The 23698-nt window shown below is 46.6% G+C and overlaps 1 protein-coding gene and 1 long non-coding RNA gene across 14 annotated transcripts in view; one reads left to right on the top strand and one right to left on the bottom strand.

The window, feature by feature from the left end:
- LOC118400820 (neuron navigator 2-like) overlaps nucleotides 1-23698 on the top strand; it is a 151738-nt gene that overhangs the window by 28558 nt on the left and 99482 nt on the right. For 7 of the 10 annotated variants that reach the window (XM_052474742.1, XM_052474746.1, XM_052474743.1 and 4 more), the window contains exons 1-2: nucleotides 11215-11961; nucleotides 22829-22946. In XM_052474742.1, the coding sequence (XP_052330702.1) occupies nucleotides 11704-11961; nucleotides 22829-22946 (376 nt within the window). In that variant the 5' untranslated portion in view covers nucleotides 11215-11703. Of the gene's footprint in view, nucleotides 1-7729; nucleotides 8402-11213; nucleotides 11962-22828; nucleotides 22947-23698 lie in introns of those variants that run through there. The other 3 variants (XM_052474747.1, XM_052474739.1, XM_052474745.1) reach the window with 3 other exon arrangements.
- LOC127910583 (uncharacterized) lies at nucleotides 4536-7674 on the bottom strand. 4 transcript variants are annotated; one of them, XR_008075348.1, is made up of 3 exons: nucleotides 7362-7674; nucleotides 5183-5217; nucleotides 4536-4688 (listed from the first exon to the last, which is right to left on the bottom strand). It is a non-coding gene; the product is annotated as an uncharacterized LOC127910583 (long non-coding RNA). The 4 variants fall into 4 exon arrangements; XR_008075350.1 differs by lacking the exon at nucleotides 7362-7674 and adding an exon at nucleotides 7189-7255; XR_008075351.1 differs by lacking the exon at nucleotides 7362-7674 and adding an exon at nucleotides 5252-5318.

The following is a 23698-nucleotide window of genomic DNA, read 5'->3' as shown; positions in this document are numbered from 1 at the left end:
ATATGTCTCTTGGCATGAAATGGTGGCCTGCGGATCGATCCGTTTAGCAGCATACTGTGTTATTGATAGGCAGATGTATCAACAGCTTTTCAGCTCAGTACCTTGGGTTTTCCTGTGGGGTAGAGAACAGGGGATGTCTGAATGTCTCCATCTCTGACCCAGTCCGGGCCCTTTAGCCACCATGAGTAGCAAAGACCGAGGTTCAAAATCTGGAAACATCCTTTCCCATAAAAAAAGATTTCTCACAGTTACTTTCTCTCAGATGTTCTCTGGTCAGTCTCTCGTATGTGAAGATCATTGATATAGTCTGGTTTTCACATCGTCGATCTCATCTAGCGCCTTTCGTAAAAGAGCTTCTGAAGCTGAGCAGCCTGGTCAGCCAAGACGACAGTGTGCCAGAACAATTACGCACCATATTATTATAGTCTGTAAAACTGATAAACTGCAAAAAAAAAAAAAAAATGTAAAATACTTGCTTCATTACGCCATTAACCCAAAATATTGCCAATGGGCACAGCCTACTGACTTCCTCGTATTAACCCCTGCCAGTTGCAGTCTGACTAAACTGTGGAGTATAAAAGCCCATCAGAGAGGAGCTGAGCTGGGGAGGCGACAGAGAGCCCTGGCTTACTGACCCAGTGGTGGTAGCGCCATCCTGCCCTGCTTCCACCTAAACCCTTAAGGGGATTATTTGCTGACTGGCCACTCATCTTGTAATCTAATCATGGGATTTTCATGAAAGTGGAATTAACCGTGTTGCCAGCGTGCCGTCTGCCACCTTTTTACAGCGTTTAAAACCACAAATGCTATGGTGGAAGTGGGACTGACTGGGGCTGAGGGGCGACCTTTGACCTCTGATATAGTCGGAGGGAGGTTGACGTTACAACCATCTGTCAATGACGAGTTATTTACATTCGGATGTGGAATTGTGGCCAAATCCAGTGTGTAGGGGGTTAATGCACCACATTCACAGTCGATTTGATATCCCCTCTTCGTAGGTCATTTTACGGTTTTATAAAGCGGCAGACAGTATTGTGGCAGGCAGCCTGTTTGCTTAACATAGAAATGTATTGCACTGTACCTTTTGCGGCTTGCTGTCCTCCATATCTAGTCTTGGTCTGTTAATTGCCGCTGTCATCGCTAAATGTTCATTTGGGCCTCTGTCTGCGTAACATCACCAGAGGACAAGACGATATGTGTCTGTTTTATCGGCGGCACGTGCTGCTGTCATCCAGAAAGCAGGAGGGGAGGAGGGTGGAGGGTCACCACCCTGTAGGCACTCACTCAGTTGGCACCCACCCTATCTGATGTGCGGCCCCCACTCAGGACAGGATACAGCCAGGATACAGCCAGGGTGGTAGTGCTGCTGTCACTGCAGGCCCTCCCAACGCCAGAGAGGTCAGTAGGGCTTCCTCTGCACTGAATCACAGGTTAAACACATCCCCAGACAGCCACACTTAGACAGTTACACGCACACACACACGCTCGTGAAGACAGTCACACACGCATGTACTCATTCAGCTAGTTCATTCAGCTCTCAGCTGCATACGAAGGATTTTGTCCACACTCACAGCGAAGTGTCAGATTGTTGGTTTGGTAGAACTCACCTGGTTACTCTTGACTCATTGTCTGGCAGGACTGAGGTGACTGAATCGGTGTGGTAGGCGATATAAATGAGTGACAGGGTTCAGGTAAAAAACCTTCTCATGTCATGTTGTCTTCAGCTCCCATTGTTATCACCAGCCCAACAACCCAACGGGACTGACCCAGCCAGTACGGCACGTTGGTTAGATTTGAGCAGGTGCCCAGAGGCCATCTGAAATATGCTCATCTCTCTCTTCCTCTCACTCTTTCTCTTTCTCTCTCTAAAGGATGGAATAAGTCACTCCGGTGTGCTTTCATGAAAAATCAGCCCTTGATTTCTCATCTGTAGCAAGTCTCCGCGGTCCCCAGCAACGACACAGTTAAACCACACCTGAATGACTAGGGATGGGCATTTGACATTTTGTTGACTGTTGAAGTACTCACATTATTTTTTTTCTGCTAGTACTCGAATGAAGAAGAAAAAAAACACGTTGAATACCTGGCCCATACTGGAGAAAAAAACACGTTGAACACCTGGCCCATACTGGAGAAAAAAACACGTTGAACACCTGGCCCATACTGGAGAAAAAAACACGTTGAACACCTGGCCCATACTGGAGAAAAAAACACGTTGAACACCTGGCCCCTACTGGAGGAAAAACACGTTGAACACCTGGCCCCTACTGGAGAAAAAAACAAGTTGAACACCTGGCCCCTACTGGAGAAAAAAACACGTTGAACACCTGGCCCATACTGGAGAAAAAACACGTTGAACACCTGGCCCCTACTGGAGAAAAAAACACGTTGATCACCTGGCCCATACTGGAGAAAAAAACACGTTGATCACCTGGCCCCTACTGGAGAAAAAAACACGTTGAACACCTGGCCCATACTGGAGAAAAAAACACGTTGAACACCTGGCCCCTACTGGAGAAAAAAACACGTTGAACACCTGGCCCCTACTGGAGAAAAAAACACGTTGATCACCTGGCCCCTACTGGAGAAAAAAACACGTTGAACACCTGGCCCATACTGGAGAAAAAAACACGTTGAACACCTGGCCCCTACTGGAGAAAAAAACACGTTGAACACCTGGCCCATACTGGAGAAAAAAACACGTTGAACACCTGGCCCCTACTGGAGAAAAAAACACGTTGAACACCTGGCCCCTACTGGAGAAAAAAACACGTTGAACACCTGGCCCATACTGGAGAAAAAAACACGTTGAACACCTGGCCCCTACTGGAGAAAAAAACACGTTGAACACCTGGCCCCTACTGGAGAAAAAAACACGTTGAACACCTGGCCCATACTGGAGGAAAAACACGTTGAACACCTGGCCCCTACTGGAGAAAAAAACACGTTGAACACCTGGCCCATACTGGAGAAAAAACACGTTGAACACCTGGCCCCTACTGGAGAAAAAAACACGTTGAACACCTGGCCCATACTGGAGAAAAAACACGTTGAACACCTGGCCCCTACTGGAGAAAAAAACACGTTGAACACCTGGCCCCTACTGGAGAAAAAAACACGTTGAACACCTGGCCCATACTGGAGAAAAAAAACACGTTGAACACCTGGCCCATACTGGAGAAAAAAACACGTTGAACACCTGGCCCATACTGGAGAAAAAAACACGTTGAACACCTGGCCCATACTGGAGAAAAAAACACGTTGAACACCTGGCCCATACTGGAGAAAAAAACACGTTGAACACCTGGCCCATACTGGAGAAAAAAACACGTTGAACACCTGGCCCATACTGGAGAAAAAAACACTTTGAACAACTGGCCCCTACTGGAGAAAAAAACATGTTGAACACCTGGCCCATACTGGAGAAAAAACACGTTGAACACCTGGCCCATACTGGAGAAAAAACACGTTGAACACCTGGCCCCTACTGGAGAAAAAAACACGTTGAACACCTGGCCCCTACTGGAGAAAAAAACACGTTGAACACCTGGCCCCTACTGGAGAAAAAAACACGTTGAACACCTGGCCCCTACTGGAGAAAAAAACACGTTGAACAACTGGCCCCTACTGGAGAAAAAAACACGTTGAACACCTGGCCCCTACTGAGAAAAAAAAACACCACCTGGCCCCTACTGGAGAAAAACACGTTGAACACCTGGCCCCTACTGGAGAAAAAAACACGTTGAACACCTGGCCCCTACTGGAGAAAAAAACACGTTGAACACCTGGCCCCTACTGAGAAAAAAAAAAACACGTTGATCACCTGGCCCCTACTGGAGAAAAAAACACGTTGAACACCTGGCCCCTACTGGAGAAAAAAACACGTTGAACACCTGGCCCCTACTGGAGAAAAAAACACGTTGAACACCTGGCCCCTACTGGAGAAAAAAACACGTTGAACACCTGGCCCCTACTGGAGAAAAAAACACGTTGAACACCTGGCCCCTACTGGAGAAAAAACACGTTGAACACCTGGCCCCTACTGGAGAAAAACACGTTGAACACCTGGCCCCTACTGGAGAAAAAAACACGTTGAACACCTGGCCCCTACTGGAGAAAAAAACACGTTGAACACCTGGCCCCTACTGGAGAAAAAAACACGTTGAACACCTGGCCCCTACTGGAGGAAAAACACGTTGAACACCTGGCCCCTACTGGAGAAAAAAACACGTTGAACACCTGGCCCCTACTGGAGAAAAAAACACGTTGAACACCTGGCCCCTACTGGAGAAAAAACACGTTGAACACCTGGCCCCTACTGGAGGAAAAAACATGTTGAACACCTGGCCTCTACTGGAGGAAAAACACGTTGAACACCTGGCCCATACTGGAGAAAAAAACACGTTGAACACCTGGCCCCTACTGGAGAAAAACACGTTGAACACCTGGCCCCTACTGGAGAAAAAACACGTTGATCACCTGGCCCCTACTGGAGAAAAAACACGTTGAACACCTGGCCCATACTGGAGAAAAAACACGTTGAACACCTGGCCCCTACTGGAGAAAAAAAACACGTTGAACACCTGGCCCATACTGGAGAAAAAAACACGTTGAACACCTGGCCCCTACTGGAGAAAAAAACACGTTGAACACCTGGCCCCTACTGGAGAAAAAAACACGTTGAACACCTGGCCCATACTGGAAAAAAACACGTTGAACACCTGGCCCCTACTGGAGAAAAAAACACGTTGAACACCTGGCCCCTACTGGAGAAAAAAACACGTTGAACACCTGGCCCATACTGGAGGAAAAAACACGTTGAACACCTGGCCCCTACTGGAGAAAAAAACACGTTGAACACCTGGCCCCTACTGGAGAAAAAAACACGTTGAACACCTGGCCCCTACTGGAGAAAAACACGTTGAACACCTGGCCCCTACTGGAGAAAAAAAAACACGTTGAACACCTGGCCCCTACTGGAGAAAAAAACACGTTGAACACCTGGCCCCTACTGGAGAAAAGAAAAAAACACGTTAAACACCTGGCCCCTACTGGAGAAAAAAACACGTTGAACACCTGGCCCCTACTGGAGAAAAAAACACGTTGAACACCTGGCCCCTACTGGAGAAAAAAAACACGTTGAACACCTGGCCCCTACTGGAGAAAAAAACACGTTGAACACCTGGCCCCTACTGGAGGAAAAAACACGTTGAACACCTGGCCCCTACTGGAGAAAAAACACGTTGAACACCTGGCCCCTACTGGAGAAAAAAACACGTTGAACACCTGGCCCCTACTGGAGAAAAAAACACGTTGAACACCTGGCCCCTACTGGAGAAAAAACACGTTGAACACCTGGCCCCTACTGGAGAAAAAAACACGTTGAACACCTGGCCCCTACTGGAGGAAAAAAACATGTTGAACACCTGGCCTCTACTGGAGGAAAAAACACGTTGAACACCTGGCCCATACTGGAGAAAAAAACACGTTGAACACCTGGCCCCTACTGGAGAAAAACACGTTGAACACCTGGCCCCTACTGGAGAAAAAAACACGTTGATCACCTGGCCCCTACTGGAGAAAAAAACACGTTGAACACCTGGCCCATACTGGAGAAAAAACACGTTGAACACCTGGCCCCTACTGGAGAAAAAACACGTTGAACACCTGGCCCATACTGGAGAAAAACACGTTGAACACCTGGCCCCTACTGGAGAAAAAAACACGTTGAACACCTGGCCCCTACTGGAGAAAAAAACACGTTGAACACCTGGCCCATACTGGAGAAAAAAACGTTGAACACCTGGCCCCTTGAACACCTGGCCCCTACTGGAGAAAAAAACACGTTGAACACCTGGCCCATACTGGAGGAAAAAACACGTTGAACACCTGGCCCCTACTGGAGAAAAAACATGTTGAACACCTGGCCCATACTGGAGAAAAAAACACGTTGAACACCTGGCCCCTACTGGAGAAAAAAACACGTTGAACACCTGGCCCATACTGGAGAAAAAAACACGTTGAACACCTGGCCCCTACTGGAGAAAAAAACACGTTGAACACCTGGCCCCTACTGGAGAAAAAAACACGTTGAACACCTGGCCCATACTGGAGAAAAAAACACGTTGAACACCTGGCCCATACTGGAGAAAAAAACACGTTGAACACCTGGCCCATACTGGAGAAAAAAACACGTTGAACACCTGGCCCATACTGGAGAAAAACATGTTGAACACCTGGCCCATACTGGAGAAAAAAAACGTTGAACACCTGGCCCATACTGGAGAAAAAAACACGTTGAACACCTGTACTGAGAAAAAAACACCAACTGGCCCCTACTGGAGAAAAAAACATGTTGAACACCTGGCCCATACTGGAGAAAAAAACACGTTGAACACCTGGCCCATACTGGAGAAAAAAACACGTTGAACACCTGGCCCCTACTGGAGAAAAAAACAAGTTGAACACCTGGCCCCTACTGGAGAAAAAAACACGTTGAACACCTGGCCCCTACTGGAGAAAAAACACCACTACTGGAGAAAAAAACACGTTGAACACCTGGCCCCTACTGGAGAAAAAAACACGTTGAACACCTGGCCCCTACTGGAGAAAAAAAACACGTTGAACACCTGGCCCCTACTGGAGAAAAACACGTTGAACACCTGGCCCCTACTGGAGAAAAAAACACGTTGATCACCTGGCCCCTACTGGAGAAAAAAAAACACGTTAAACACCTGGCCCCTACTGGAGAAAAAAACACGTTGAACACCTGGCCCCTACTGGAGAAAAACACGTTGAACACCTGGCCCCTACTGGAGAAAAAAACACGTTGAACACCTGGCCCCTACTGGAGAAAAAAACACGTTGAACACCTGGCCCCTACTGGAGGAAAAACACGTTGAACACCTGGCCCCTACTGGAGAAAAAAACACGTTGAACACCTGGCCCATACTGGAGAAAAAACACGTTGAACACCTGGCCCCTACTGGAGAAAAAAAAACACGTTGAACACCTGGCCCCTACTGGAGAAAAAAACACGTTGAACACCTGGCCCCTACTGGAGGAAAAAAACACGTTGAACACCTGGCCCCTACTGGAGAAAAAAACACGTTGATCACCTGGCCCCTACTGGAGAAAAAAACACGTTGAACACCTGGCCCCTACTGGAGAAAAAAACACGTTGAACACCTGGCCCCTACTGGAGAAAAAAACACGTTGAACACCTGGCCCCTACTGGAGAAAAAAACACGTTGAACACCTGGCCCCTACTGGAGGAAAAAACATGTTGAACACCTGGCCTCTACTGGAGGAAAAACACGTTGAACACCTGGCCCATACTGGAGAAAAAACACGTTGAACACCTGGCCCCTACTGGAGAAAAAAACACGTTGAACACCTGGCCCCTACTGGAGAAAAAAACACGTTGAACACCTGGCCCATACTGGAGAAAAAAACACGTTGAACACCTGGCCCATACTGGAGAAAAAAACACGTTGAACACCTGGCCCATACTGGAGAAAAAAACACGTTGAACACCTGGCCCATACTGGAGAAAAAAACACGTTGAACACCTGGCCCATACTGGAGAAAAAAACACGTTGAACACCTGGCCCATACTGGAGAAAAAAACACGTTGAACACCTGGCCCATACTGGAGAAAAAAACACGTTGGACACCTGGCCCATACTGGAGAAAAAAACACGTTGAACACCTGGCCCATACTGGAGAAAAAAACACGTTGAACACCTGGCTCCAAACGAAATACAAGAAGGAAATTGAAGGAAAAAGAAGAAGGAAAAACTGGTAAACATAATTCAAGAAATCACAGCGTTGGGCAGTTTGTGAGCTCTCCAAACAACGTGTCCACTGTGAGAATGAGAACGGTACTATTAATACAGCACCAGTCAAAAGTTTGGACAACTACGCATTCAAGGGTTTTTCTTTACTTTTACTATTTTCTACATTGTAGAATAATAATGAAGACATCAAAACTTGAGAGAATGTCAAGAGTGTGGAAATCTGCCATCTATAAGGGCACAAGGCGAGACCCAAATGAGCTCCGATATTTATTATAACAAAAGGGGGAGGCAAAAGGCAGGTCAGATCAGAGTCCAAACAGTACCAGGCGATAAGCAGGCTCAAGGTCAGGACAGGCAAGGGTTCAGTAACCAGAGAGTCTAAACGGTACAAGGCGATAGGCAGGCTCGAGGTCAGGGGCAGACAGAGTGGTCAGGCAGGCGGGCTGGGAAAAGAGACTGGGAAAAGCAGGAGCTGAGACACTAAAAAGCTGGTTGACTTGACAAACAAGACAAACTGGCACGGAGTGACAGGAAACACAGGGATAAATACACCGGGGATAATAAGCGACACCTGGAGGTGGTGGAGACAAGCCCAAGGACAGGTGAAACAGATCAGGGCATGACAGTCATCAAGGCAAAGGGTGGTTACTTTGAAGAATCTAAAATGTAAAATGTATTTGACACGTGTTTAACACTTTTTTTGGTTACTAAATCAAATCAAATCAAATTTTATTTGTCACATACACATGGTTAGCAGATGTTAATGCGAGTGTAGCGAAATGCTTATGCTTCTAGTTCCGACAATGCAGTGATAACCAACAAGTAATCTAACTAACAATTCCAAAACTACTGTCTTATACACAGTGTAAGGGGATAAAGAATATGTACATAAGGATATATGAATGAGTGATGGTACAGGGCAGCATACAGTAGATGGTATCGAGTACAGTATATACATATGAGATGAGTATGTAGACAAAGTAAACAAAGTGGCATAGTTAAAGTGGCTAGTGATACATGTATTACATAAGGATGCAGTCGATGATATAGAGTACAGTATATACGTATGCATATGAGATGAATAATGTAGGGTAAGTAACATTATATAAGGTAGCATTGTTTAAAGTGGCTAGTGATATATTTACATCATTTCCCATCAATTCCCATTATTAAAGTGGCTGGAGTTGGGTCAGTGTCAATGACAGTGTGTTGGCAGCAGCCACTCAATGTTAGTGGTGGCTGTTTAACAGTCTGATGGCCTTGAGATAGAAGCTGTTTTTCAGTCTCTCGGTCCCAGCTTTGATGCACCTGTACTGACCTCGCCTTCTGGATGATAGCGGGGTGAACAGAAGGATTTGAAGGATTTGAGTTCCTGTATGTTTCTTTCATCACACCATGTCTCGTTAGTCATGAGGCATACGCCCCCGCCACTCTTCTTACCAGAAAGATGTTTGTTTCTGTCGGCGCGATGCGTGGAGAAACCCGTTGGCTGCACCGCCCCGGATAGCGTCTTCCCAGTGAGCCATGTTTCCGTGAAGCAGAGAACGTTACAGTCTCTGATGTCCCTCTGGAATGCTACCCTTGCTCGGATTTCACCAACCTTGTTGTCAAGAGACTGGACATTGGCAAGAAGAATGCTGGGGAGTGGTGCGCGATGTGCCCGTGTCCGGAGTCTGACCAGAAGACCGCTACGTTTCCCTCTTTTACGAAGTCGTTTTTCTTTTTGAGGTCGCTGCATGGAATCAATTCCGTTGACCTGTTTGTAAGGCAGAACACAGGATCCGCGTCGCGGAAAACATATTCTTGGTCGTACTGATGGTGAGTTGACGCTGCTCTTATATTCAGTAGTTCTTCTCGACTGTATGTAATGAAACCTAAGATGACCTGGGGTACTAATGTAAGAAATAACACATAAAAAAAACAAAAAACTGCATAGGTTCCTAGGAACGCGAAGCGAGGCGGCCATCTCTGTCGACGCCGGAAGTGAGTCCTACATGATTCCATATGTGTTATTTCACAGTTTTCATAGTTTTGATGTCTTCACTATTATTCTACAATGTAGAAAAGGTTTTTTTTTAAATTAAGAAAAACCCTTGAATGAGTAGGTGTGTCCACACTTTGGGCTGGTACTGTACATTGAATGAATAGAAATGACCGTAACCAAACATTTTAGATGAATGAGGAAATGCCTACATTTTACTGCTGGTGATACTTCTGATGGATGGTGGATGGTTCATAAACATTGACAAACAATTCATGCCGTGAAAACAATGAATGTGCTCATTAGTGGAGAAAGACGTGCCTTGTGCGTCTTCGCCGCACACTATTTGAAAAAAAAAAGACATCTCTATGACCCTATCAGAGAAGTCACGACACAGCGGGGTCACTGTGCCACCCGGGTGATCAGTGAGGTGAACGTTTTAGTCGGCACGAACACAAACACAGAATGGGGATCAGGCTCATCAACACTGTAGTAACAGGCACACGTAGACCTCTAAAGCACATTCATTTCTATTCATCTCTATAATACACGTGAACTATTCAATCAATACGCAGGTGTGTAGGATAGAAACAAAGGCAAACTAGCTAGGTCTTGTACAGAAAACAGATGACAGTGAATGAGAGTGGAGGGTTGGTTGACTGCGACCAACTCTTTTCACGCCACCTCCATGCAAAGTGATTGTCGTAGCAGGTTAGGAGCGCGTTTTTGCTAACCCTAACCTTAACCTCAGACTCCTAACCTGCTATTAATTATCCTAACCTGCGATGAAAAGTGAAAAGATTGGCCAGTGGATTATCGATCAGCCTGTGGTTTCTCCAGATTGTATGACCTTTGATTTGCTCTCACGGCAAGGGGGGATAGACGGTCCTTTTAGAGGAGGATGAAAAACCTCAGCCTATGGATGGTTTGTGTTGAAACAGAGTTAGAGAGAGTTCTGTTTGACTTAGACCCATAGGGATTACAGGGTTCAATCCACCGGCTGGAGGAACTGCTGGCTGCAGCACTATTTGAAACCTCACAAAGCTTCTGCCTGGGCTGGCTCTGAATAATATACCCCCCAGTCTGTCTGCTGACTGAAAGTTTACATGACACTGAGAATCAACCGTACAGAATTACAAAGAACTTACATAGAAAAGCACTTGATAACGTCATATTCATCCCTATGCACATCCAAATGGTTCTGGCACTGTGGAGTTAACAGTTGAGTTCAAAGCCGTGGGGAGCATAATATAAAACCCAGGGAGGGGGCATCAGAACTGGAGCCCCTCCCCTCCTGCAGAGATCAGCAGAACCCAGAAACCCTACTCTCTTTTATACAGCAACACTGGGCCAATTAGAATCGGGCTCCTCTCCCACTTCTCAGTATCAGTGTACAGAGAGAGAGAGAGAGAGAGAGAGAGAGAGGCTGTCTCCATTGACTACTTGACAAGCTGAGGAAGGAGGAGGAGGATACTGCTGTAAGTCCCTCCAGGCTGCCACCCAACGGTGTTTAGTCATTAGAGTCTCTAAGAACACTTCTGCTGTCTGCCTGGACAAACAGAGCTCTGATCTCTCCCAGCGTCACATCCAGAGCCGTTTCCAAAGGTTTACTATTGGACTGTGTGTGTGTGTGTGTGTGTGTGTGTGTGTGTGTGTGTGTGTGTGTGTGTGTGTGTTGTGTGTGTGTGTGTGTGTGTGTGTTTTGTTGAGTTTGTGTGTACCACAAAGATCCTCCTACTGTACATGTCTATATGTAAGCTGAGCTACCCCAGCTGTGGAGCTTCTGTGTGAGAGTATGGCTGCTTTTGGCCAACCTTCTTAGAAAGCAGCGGAGAGAGAGAGAGAGAGAGAGAGAGAGAGAGGGCGATTTGGAGTGCTTGTATGTGTGTGAGTGTGTGGAGAGGTTTCTGAGATGAGTGGAAGATGCTGGCAATTCTGGTCGCCTCTAAGATGAAGTCAGGACTACCCAAACCGGTGCACAGCGCCCTGCCCATCCCTCAGGCACAGAACCTTGCCAGGTCCAGGACCTCCAGCCCTCACAGGGCCAGACCTCCAGCCCTCAGACACAGCCCCCTGAAAGCCCTTCACCGGCAGGGAGAGGGCCAGGGAAAGGGAGAGACGACCCCCACCCCCAACAGAAGCCTCTCCACCGCAGTGAGTGAAGACCGAGAGGATCCTCAGGTCAGAGCACTGTTCTTCTCAATCTCATATTTGTTACGTGCTAAAAAGACAAAACCTGGAGTGAACTGGGATAAAATATAGGACCTCTGCACCTGTTCAGCATGCGTAATTGGACAGCGAACACTATCGGCGTTTGCAGCTGCCGTGTGTATAGGAGAGATGCAGGCTAATGTGTCTAAGGCACGTAATGATGAATGGCGTGTGTGTGTGTGTGTGTGTGTGTGGTAAGTAATGTAAACATATGTCACAGGTTAAAGCATTAGTCGCATGTTGTTTAAGGCAGTGAAGAGGAGGAGTTAGTACTCTAATCAGACGGTCATTCAGAGGTGCACATAGAGAATAACGATTCTTCCCTTGTCTTCACTGTCACTACTATGTGGAGTTTGTGTCGTATTTAACTAGGCAAGTCAGTTTAGAAGAAATTCAATGACTGCCTAACCTGGCCGACGCCGGGCCAATTGCGCACCGCCCAAACTGGACTCCCAATCACGAGCCAGATATGATACAGCCTGGATTCAAACCAGGGACTGTAGTGGCAACTCTTGCACTGAGATGCAGTGCCTGACACCGCTGCGCCAGTCATGGAGCCCTATGCAAGGAAGTGTTTGTTTGAAATCCTCTGTATGTAATGCATTAATTTCAATAGATATTTAATTCTCTTCGACGTACCTTAGTTACTTTCTCACAGGGAAATTTGAAGGTTCGCAGTGAGAACAGAATACAACAGCAGGGTTTGGCCTCATGGCAGTTGCTGGTGTGAGAATTTTATCCCCCTATGTTGGCTTGTGTGAGTAGCAGGCAGATGTGTGAGTGGCAGGTAGATGTGTGAGTGGCAGGCAGATGTGTGAGTGGCAGGTAGATGTGTGAGTGGCAGGTAGATGTGTGAGTGGCAGGCAGATGTGTGAGTGGCAGGTAGATGTGTGAGTGGCAGGCAGATGTGTGAGTGGCAGGCAGATGTGTGAGTGGCAGGCAGATGTGTGAGTGGCAGGTAGATGTGTGAGTGGCAGGTAGATGTGTGAGTGGCAGGTAGATGTGTGAGTGGCAGGCAGATGTGTGAGTGGCAGGTAGATGTGTGAGTGGCAGGTAGATGTGTGAGTGGCAGGCAGATGTGTGAGTGGCAGGTAGATGTGTGAGTGGCAGGTAGATGTGTGAGTGGCAGGCAGATGTGTGAGTGGCAGGCAGATGTGTGAGTGGCAGGCAGATGTGTGAGTGGCAGGCAGATGTGTGAGTGGCAGGTAGATGTGTGAGTGGCAGGTAGATGTGTGAGTGGCAGGCAGATGTGTGAGTGGCAGGTAGATGTGTGAGTGGCAGGCAGATGTGTGAGTGGCAGGTAGATGTGTGAGTGGCAGGTAGATGTGTGAGTGGCAGGCAGATGTGTGAGTGGCAGGTAGATGTGTGAGTGGCAGGCAGATGTGTGAGTGGCAGGCAGATGTGTGAGTGGCAGGCAGATGTGTGAGTGGCAGGTAGATGTGTGAGTGGCAGGTAGATGTGTGAGTGGCAGGCAGATGTGTGAGTGGCAGGCAGATGTGTGAGTGGCAGGCAGATGTGTGAGTGGCAGGTAGATGTGTGAGTGGCAGGTAGATGTGTGAGTGGCAGGCAGATGTGTGAGTGGCAGGCAGATGTGTGAGTGGCAGGCAGATGTGTGAGTGGCAGGCAGATGTGTGAGTGGCAGGCAGATGTGTGAGTGGCAGGCAGATGTGTGAGTGGCAGGCAGATGTGTGAGTGGCAGGCAGATGTGTGAGTGGCAGGCAGATGTGTGAGTGGCAGGCAGATGTGTGAGTGGCAGGTAGATGTGTGAGTGGCAGGCAGATGTGTGGCAGGTAGTGGCAGGTGGCAGATGTGTGAGTGGCAGGTAGATGTGTGAGTGGCAGGCAGATGTGTGAGTGTGGCAGGTAGATGTGTGAGTGGCAGGTAGATGTGTGAGTGGCAGGCAGATGTGTGAGTGGCAGGTAGATGTGTGAGTGGCAGGTAGATGTGTGAGTGGCAGGCAGATGTGTGAGTGGCAGGCAGATGTGTGAGTGGCAGGTAGATGTGTGAGTGGCAGGCAGATGTGTGAGTGGCAGGCAGATGTGTGAGTGGCAGGCAGATGTGTGAGTGGCAGGTAGATGTGTGAGTGGCAGGTAGATGTGTGAGTGGCAGGCAGATGTGTGAGTGGCAGGTAGATGTGAGTGGCAGGCAGATGTGTGAGTGGATGTGTGAGTGGCAGGTAGATGTATGAGTGGCAGGCAGATGTGTGAGTGGCAGGTAGATGTGTGAGTGGCAGGTAGATGTGTGAGTGGCAGGTAGATGTGTGAGTGGCAGGTAGATGTGTGAGTGGCAGGCAGATGTGTGAGTGGCAGATGTAGATGTGTGAGTGGCAGGTAGATGTGTGTGAGTGGCAGGCAGATGTGTGAGTGGCAGGCAGAGTGTGAGTGGCATGTGTGAGTGGCAGGCAGATGTGTGAGTGGCAGGTAGATGTGTGAGTGGCAGGCAGATGTGTGAGTGGCAGGTAGATGTGTGAGTGGCAGGCAGATGTGGCAGATGTGTGAGTGGCAGGTAGATGTGTGAGTGGCAGGCAGATGTGTGAGTGGCAGGTAGATGTGTGAGTGGCAGGTAGATGTGTGAGTGGCAGGCAGATGTGTGAGTGGCAGGTAGATGTGTGAGTGGCAGGCAGATGTGTGAGTGGCAGGTAGATGTGTGAGTGGCAGGTAGATGTGTGAGTGGCAGGTAGATGTGTGAGTGGCAGGTAGATGTGTGAGTGGCAGGCAGATGTGTGAGTGGCAGGTAGATGTGTGAGTGGCAGGTAGATGTGTGAGTGGCAGGCAGATGTGTGAGTGGCAGGTAGATGTGTGAGTGGCAGGCAGATGTGTGAGTGGCAGGCAGATGTGTGAGTGGCATAGATGTGTGAGTGGCAGGTAGATGTGTGAGTGGCAGGCAGATGTGTGAGTGGCAGGTGTGTGTGAGTGGCAGGCAGATGTGTGAGTGGCAGGCAGATGTGTGAGTGGCAGGTAGATGTGTGAGTGGCAGGTAGATGTGTGAGTGGCAGGCAGATGTGTGAGTGGCAGGTAGATGTGTGAGTGGCAGGTAGATGTGTGAGTGGCAGGCAGATGGGCTCTACACACCTGGTCTGGTTGATGTCTGCTAACGTATGCCTTTATATTCGTATATTTGAAGAACTGTACAAAGATTATAGTTGAACTGAAAGTGACTATAGATTATAGTCCAGGAGTGCCGGTCTTGTGTCTATATTGCTGGCCTGGCCATGTATAGCCTATATGTAGCCTATGTGAATTTGGCCTATCCCATAGCCTACTGTCCCAGTCAAGCAGCAGGAGCTGATGTTCTGCTTCATGTGGTGGGGAGGATGAAAGATTCCTGCATGGCCTATCATTACACAGTGAGAGTGAACAGCGGTCATGGGGTTTTATCCAGAGCTCTATTTTGAGTGGTAGTACTGTGCTGTGGCTCAGTGTGCTCCACACTGCAGCCCGGCTACAGAGTTCATGGGGCTGGGGGGCCAGGGGGCCCACTGGAGAGGAAATGGGAAAACACAAGCGTAGAATAATATTGTCGTATTTCATATTTTGTTGGCGTACCCTAATGGGGGACATATGGTGAAAGATTAGAATGAAAATACCTCTTTCTGGGATTGGTACATTATGGAATCATGAGTTAGCCAGTGTGGTGTTTTGTGGCGTAGAACTACCAGACACAGACGTCAATTCAACATCTATTCCACGTTGGTTCTACGTCCATTTCATTGAAATGACGTGGAAACCACGTTGATCAACCAGTGTGTGCCCAGTGGGATTGGGGTGTGTTTGTCTTACATATTGTGAAAGTTTGGAGAAGCGACAACCAGATCTCCGTCTTGAGATCCCAGATATTTCCTGAATGGAAGCACAGTATGTTCACAATGAACACTGTACGTCCAGTGAGCCAGACAAGATGAGTGATTCCTCGACACAGTCTCAGCACGTCAGTGAAGAAGATCACAGTGAATCTTACTGCTGATTACCTGCACTCTCTCTACCAAATGAGAATACACACAGCTTCTCTTCCACCTAAAACGTGATTTATCAGCTACATTCATACAGTACATGACATTCGGTATAGTGAAGATCGCTGGTAGTCATTTGCTACTCGACAACACCTGCTGCTGGCGGCATGACTTTAATGAGTTTAGCAGGCCTACTGTGCGTGGGGGGGAGGGTCTGCAACCGCTCGTTTGGTCCTACCAGGAAGAGAGAATCCCTTTAAGACACCACCACAGCCTTCTTCTGCAGTAAACACACGTCCAGCTGGCCTGCACTGACTTCCAGCCGAACACCACCACAGCCTTCTTCTGCAGTAAACACACGTCCAGCTGGCCTGCACTGACTTCCAGCCGAACACCACCACAGCCTTCTTCTGCAGTAAACACACGTCCAGCTGGCCTGCACTGACTTCCAGCCGAACACCACCACAGCCTTCTTCTGCAGTAAACACACGTCCAGCTGGCCTGCACTGACTTCCAGCCGAACACCACCACAGACAGGGTTCCATTACACCAGGATGGTTACGTGTTTATTTATGTGAGGATCAGATGAACTTCAGCTGATGGTCTGAAGCTGATGGTCTGAAGTGGTGCCGTAATGCATAAGGTTTGGTTGGGTGGAGTAGTGCTCGGTTGCTCTCTGCAATACTACAAACAAACAAAAAGCAGGATCAGATGCAGCCTAATTCTGGATGAGTTATGTGTGTGTGAGTGCGTGTGCATGCATTCGAGTGTGTGTGTGTGAGTGTGTGTAGGACATTAATAATGAAATAGAGTGGCTTTGAGGGAGGAAGAGGAGGAGGGGGGAACAGTAACATGATGTGTTAGAATAGATTACCTCTGGTCCACTGACACATGGGATGCACTGGCCACACACACACACACACACACACACACACACACACACACACACACACACACACACACACACACACACACACACACACACACACACACACACACACACACACACACACACACACACACACACACACACACACACACACTCCAACACTCCAACACTGCCCCCTAGTGTTGGCTTTTCCCAACTGGACAGGACAGGATATAGACGAGGGAGCTGGTGGACCATAGAGTTTAGACTAGTTTATTTTATTTTAATTTGCACAAATAGAGAGACAATTTGTAGCAGTTGAAAAAAGCTAAAACGCGACACGCAGGAGGGAAAAAGCACAGAAGGGCTTGTCGAGTAGCCTCCACCTAATGACCATAAATCACACATCAGTGTGGACAAACAAAAAAATCATAAAATAAAAACTAGATGCAAAAGAGATAAAAATCTAAACAGAAAGTCAAGCTACTGGGGGTGTAGAACTGTGATGGACAGTAGGTGCCTAGACATGCGATTTTAGACATGACTAATGCTTACTAATGGACACCCCAGCTGGATGGTGAAAGCGGTGCTCGCCTCATTCAATGTTATATCAAGAATATTCTCACTGTCTGCCGCACTTTGTGGTTGGTGTTTCTTGGCTCACGCAGCGTCCGCATGCTGTGAGATGTAAGAAAGAGGATCGCCACCATGGCGATAGATGGAGTATGTTTTAGTAGGGGAAGTGCCATTGATGACTTTCAGCATTTTGAAGTAGCTAACTGGGTGGGACTTCCTATGGGTTAAGAAAGATCATATAATTCCGTCCAGGTCATCGGGAGGGATCAGCCAATGAATTATACTCTCAAGCAAACATTTCATAACTGCAGGTGGCAGTAAATCGCCCACCTTGGTTTTATACCTGTTCAAACAACACACTACAGGTGGCAGTATTCGTCTTTTCAGTTTGTTTGCCAACTCATGGAAGTAGTAGATTAATAAAATGTACTACTCACAGACACCATAATGGGACAGATACAATGATGTAACGTCTAAGTCTATGATCTACACACCTCTTCTCTGTCTGGTTGGAGAGGTAACTTAAGCCCTGAGCCTTTTGTTTTCAGTGGTAGCTAGCTATAGGATATAAATGGCTGTTCAAATCAAATTGTATTAGTCACATGCGCCGCATACAACAGTGAAATGCTTACTTACGAGCCCCCGACCAACAATGCAGTTTCAAAAAATATGGACAAGAATAAGAGATAAAAGTAACAAGTAATTAAAGAGCAGCAGTAAAACAACAATAGCGAGACTATATACAGGTGGGTACCGGTACAGAGTCAATGTGCGGGTGCATCAGTTAGTTGAGGTAGTATGTACATGTAGTTTGAGTTATTGAAGTGACTATGCATAGATGACAACAACAGAGAGTAGCAGCAGTGTAAAGAAGGGGGGTGGAGCAATGCAAATTGTCTGGGTGTCCATTTCATTAGATGTTCAGGAGTCTTATGATTTGGGGGTAGACGCTGTTTAGAAGCCTCTTGGACCTAGACTATGCGCTCCGGTACCACTTGCCATGCGGTAGCAGACAGGACAGTCTATGACTAGGGTGGCTGGAGTCTTTGACAATTTTTAGTACCTTCCTCTGACACCGCCTGGTATAGAGGTCCTGGATGGCAGGAAGCTTGCCCCCAGTGATGAACTGGGCCGTTCGCACTACCTTTAGTGCCTTGCTGACCTGTTTGAAGGTCTTACTCACATCGTCTGCGGAGAGCGTGATCACACAGTCTTTCGGAACAGCTGGTGCTGCTCTCATGCATGTTTCAGTGTTATTTTCCTCAAAGCAAGCATAGAAATTGTTTAGCTCGTCTGGTAGGCTCGTGTCACTGGGCAGCTCTCGGATGTGCTTCCCTTTGTAGTCTTTGGTTTGCAAGCCCTGCCACATCCGATGAGCATTAGAGCTGGTCTTAGATCTTAGTCCTGTATTTGACGCTTTGCCTGTTTGATAGTTCATTGGAGGGTATAGCGGGATTTCTTATAAGCTTCCGGGTTAGAGTCCCGCTCCTTGAAAGCCTTTAGCTCAGTGCGGATGCTGCCTGTAATCCATGTATTCTGGTTGGGGTATGTACTGTACGTACGATCACTGTGGGGACGACGTCATCAATGCACTTATTGATGAAGCCAATGACTCCTCAATGACATTGGAGGAATCCCGGAATATTTTACAGTCTGTGCTAGCAAAATAGTCCTGTAGTTCAGCATCTGCTTCATCTGACCACTTTTTTAAATGATCTAGTCACTGGTGCTTCCTGCTTTCATTTTTGCTTGTAAGAAGGAATCAGGAGGATATAATTATGGTCGGATTTGCCAAATGGAGGGCGAGGGAGAGCTTAGTATGCGTCTCTGTGTGTGGAGTATTCAGTACCTTTCAAAATATTCATCCCTGTAACGGGTGTCGTCGGAAGGATGAGACCAAGGCACAGCGGTCCTTGAGTTCCACATAATATTTATTACTGAAGTGAAACTTTAGACAAAAAAGAAACCAACGACCGAACAGCTTTGTTGTGCCGACTACCTGGTCACAAACGAAGAACAAGATCCACAGAAGGAAGGAAAAAAATCTACCTAAGTATGATTCCCAATCAGAGACAACGATAGACAGCTGTCCCTGATTGAGAACCATACCTGGCCAAACACAAAGAAATAGAAAACATAGAAACATGAACATAGAATGCCCACCCAAATCACACCCTGACCAAACCAAAAATAGAGACATTACAAGCTCTCTACAGTCAGGGCGTGACAATCCCCCGTGGGATTTTTCCTGTTTTGTTGCATTACAACCTGTAATTTAAATGGATTTTTATTTGGATTTCATGTAATGGACATACACAAAATAGTCCAAATTGGTGAAGTGAAAATAAAAATGACTTGTTTAAAAAATATATATTATAAAAAATACAAATAAAGCGGTGCGTGCATATGTATTCCCCCTTTTTGCTATGAAGCCCCTAAATAAGATCTGGTGCAACCAATTACCTTCAGAAGTCACATAATTAGTTAGATTGCACACAGGTGGACTTTATTTAAGTGTCACATAATCTCAGTATATATATACACCTGTTCTGAAAGGCCCCAGAGTCTGCAACACCACTATGCAAGGGGCACCACCAAGCAAGCGACACCATGAAGACCAAGGAGCTCTCCAAACAGGTCAGGGACAACATTTTGGAGAAGTACATATCAGGGTTGAGATATAAAAAATATCCAAAACTTTGAACATCCCACGGAGCACCATTAAATCCATTATTAAAAAATAGAAAGAATATGGCACCACAACAAACCTGCCAAGTGAGGGCCGCCCACCAAAACTCACAGACCAGGCAAGGAGGGCATTAATCAGAGGCAAAAAAAGACCAAAGATAACCCTGTAGGAGCTGCAAAGCTCTGGTCAGATGAGACTAAAATTTAGCTTTTTGGCCATCAAGGAAAACTCTATGTCTGGCACAAACCCAACACCTCTCATCACCCTGAGATTACCATCCCCACAGTGAAGCATGGTGGTGGCAGCATCATGCTGTGAGGATGTTTTTCATCGGCAGGGACTGGGAAACTGTTCAGAATTGAAGGAATGATGGATGGCGCTAAATACAGGAAAATTCTTGAGGGAAACCTGTTTCAGTCTTCCAGAGATTTGAGGCTGGGACTGAGGTTCACCTTCCAACAGGACAATGATTCTAAGCATACTGCTAAAGCAACACTCGAGTGGTTTAAGGGGAAACATTTAAATGTCTGGAATGGCCTAGTCAAAGCCCAGACCTCAATCCAATTGAGAATCTGTGGTATGACTTAAAGATTGCTGTACATCAGCGGAACTCATACCACTTGAAGGAGATGGAGCAATTTTGCATTGAAGAACGGGCAAAAATCCCAGTGTCTCGATGTACCAAGCTTATAGAGACATACCCCAAGAGACTTGCTACTGTAATTTCTGCAAAGGGTGGCTCTACAAAGTTTTTTGTCTTATTTCTTGTTTCTTTCACAATAAAATATGTTTTGCATCTTCTAAGTGGTAGGCATGTTGTGGAAATCAAGTGATACAAACCCCCACAAAAAAATCTATTTTAATTCCAGGTTGTAACAAAATAGGAAAAAATGCCAAGGGGGTGAATACTTTCGCAAGTCACTGTATATGGTCCAGAGTTTTTCCCCTCTGGTTGCACATTTAACATGCTGATAGAAATGTAAGTTTCCTTGCATTAAAGTCCCCTGCTACTAGGAGCCCCCCACTGGGTGAGCGTTTTCTTGTTTGCTTATGGTGGAATACAGCTCATTCAATACTGTCTTATTGCCAGCATCTGACTGTGGTCGTATGTAAACAGCTACGAAAAATACAGATGAAAACTCTCTAGGTAGATAGTGTGGTCTACAGCTTATCATGAGATACTCTACCTCAAGCGAGCAATAGCTCGAGACTTCCCTAGATATTGTGATTTCCTTAGATACGGTTATTTACAAAAATACATAGTCCGCCGCCCCTTGTCTTACCAGACGCCGCTGTTCTATCCTGCCGGTATACCGTGTAACCAGCCAGCTAGCAGATAGTGTCGTGATTCAGCCACGACTCCGTCGATTTTATTCTCCACAGATTGTACTTTTTTTTAGCAGAATGGAGGGAAGTGGGGGTTTATTCGATGGCCTACAAATGATCAGAAAACAGCCCTTTGGACCCTTTTTCTCTGCCTTCTCTACAAATCACGGGAATCTGGGCCTGTTCCTGAGAAAGCAGTATATCCTTCGCGTCTGCTAGTCTGTGGTGAGTAATCGCAGTCCTGATGTCTAGAAGTTATTTTCGGTCATAAGAGAGGGTATGTACAAAATAAGTGAAACAATAAGTTACAAACAACGCAAATAAACAAACAAAAAAACACAACAGGTTTGGCGACACGTAAAACATCTGCATTCCTCTCTGGCGCCATTTTACTTCACATGAAGTTTTCACAGTTTCTGAAAGCAATGTGCACATTTGTAACTATTTATCTATATTGAGCTTCATGAGCTACTTGATTGGTTTGTGACTTTTCATTGACCCTATTGTTGCGTTGTGTTTTGTTCCATAGTGAAAGTCATATCTTTATCTATAGGAGACTGAGGTTTTAGTGTCAAACTCAACACTCTTTTTTTTCTCATGCAAATCCACCAGAAACAGGTCAGCGAAACACCATGCAGGAAACAGAATAGCAAACTTGTGTTGTGCTCTTAGCTGTTTTGTAATGTCTTTATAGTACCTTGAAAGGTGTACATTTCTTAAAACCATCTTTCTCTGCCAGGCTACTTTCTGTTGTCCACATTAAGCGCTCTACCTACCCTCGATCACCTGTTCAGTTTTGCCATTCAAACCCACAGATTTTCCGTCTGGTGCCTCCCTCTTAACCCCCTGGTAACTCCTCTTAACCCCATGGTGAAGTACTTATCCCCCTGGTTCTCATAGAGCGTGAACTCTGGGTGGATCTGTATTATCTAGCTACAGTATAAGCATAATAATCTCATAAACAGTTTGGGGCAAAAAAGTGTAGACTATTTTCCGTCAGATCAAACAGACTTAAAAAATGACTGAGATGTTAAAATGACTGAGATGTTAAAATGACTGAGATGTTAAAATGACTGAGATGTTAAAATGCAGCAGTAATCATCCAATTATGAGCAAAGCTCCTCAGATTACAGACACCACACACCGGTGCTCTCAGCCAGTGAGTTTCTGTCTTAATACGTGACGTCATACTTCCTACTCTTTGAAAGACACGATTTCTCACTCTCAGAGCAGAACGTACGTTGTGCTCGGTGTACTGATTTCTGGAGGAATGTGAGTGTCACGCCTTGAAAAGCGAGTGTGTTCTGAAAGGTGTTCAAAAGGGGTTATCTACAGGCTATTGCTTTGCCTGCATTAACTGGTAACGGTCTGGTATTAAGTGAATTGCTTGTATGTCAATTGTATTCCTATGTGTTTTGTTGTTGGGCAGATTTACACAGACTGGGCCAACCATTACCTGGTGAAGTCGGGCCGTCAGCGACTGATCAAGGACTTGCAGCAGGATGTTACAGATGGAGTGCTATTGGCTGAGATCATACAGGTTGTTGGTAAGGACTTGCCTGGCATTCTATTGGTAACTTCTTCTTTTTTTAAATCAGCAGATCAATTGGAATGCTTCCATGTAACCATTATGCGTTTCCTATCGGCTTTCCATTGCAATGCAATGACAAGAACAAACGTTTTTGCATGCTTCATCATATTATATAGCCTAATTAGTGTGCTATGATGAGTATGATATGTCACAGTGCTTCTCTCTTCTCTGGCCACCAACTCAGTGGCCTCTTGCCTCTCTCTTCTCTGGCCTCCAACTCAGTGGCCTCTTGCCTCTCTCTTCTCTGGCCTCCAACTCAGTGGCCTCTACGGGCCTTTACTGTGGAGAGGTTAGGCGGGATCTTTAGGTCAGGAGGGTCTTTAAAATCAAGTCTTTCCTGCTCGGAAATTCAGCAATTTGAGATTCCAGCTCTGCTTTTAGCCTCCCAGGGTGGATGAGAGGTGGAGCAGCCAAGCCTGTCATTATTTCCTGTGTGTCTGCACTGTACATTATATTTAAGTGGGGTGAATAGAGGCAGCGTGGTTAGCGGAGGCTAAATGAGGATCATAGCGGTGGTATTTGACTGAGATGGCATCAGGTGCAAAACCCGGCTGCTTCCCACGGTTAGCGTAAGTTATTACTGCTTTAGGATAGACACTGTACGGGCGTCTTCAATGTGACTCGTCGTAGTGCAGGGGAAGTCCCAAGGAGGATGTGTTACGTCATCGTTAAATGTCCTCTTTCTTTTCTTGCCCTCTCGCTCTCTCT

The sequence above is a fragment of the Oncorhynchus keta genome, chromosome 22 (assembly GCF_023373465.1).
Source record: "Oncorhynchus keta strain PuntledgeMale-10-30-2019 chromosome 22, Oket_V2, whole genome shotgun sequence".
NCBI lineage: Eukaryota > Metazoa > Chordata > Actinopteri > Salmoniformes > Salmonidae > Oncorhynchus > Oncorhynchus keta.
This window is presented reverse-complemented; position numbering and strand designations above follow the sequence as displayed.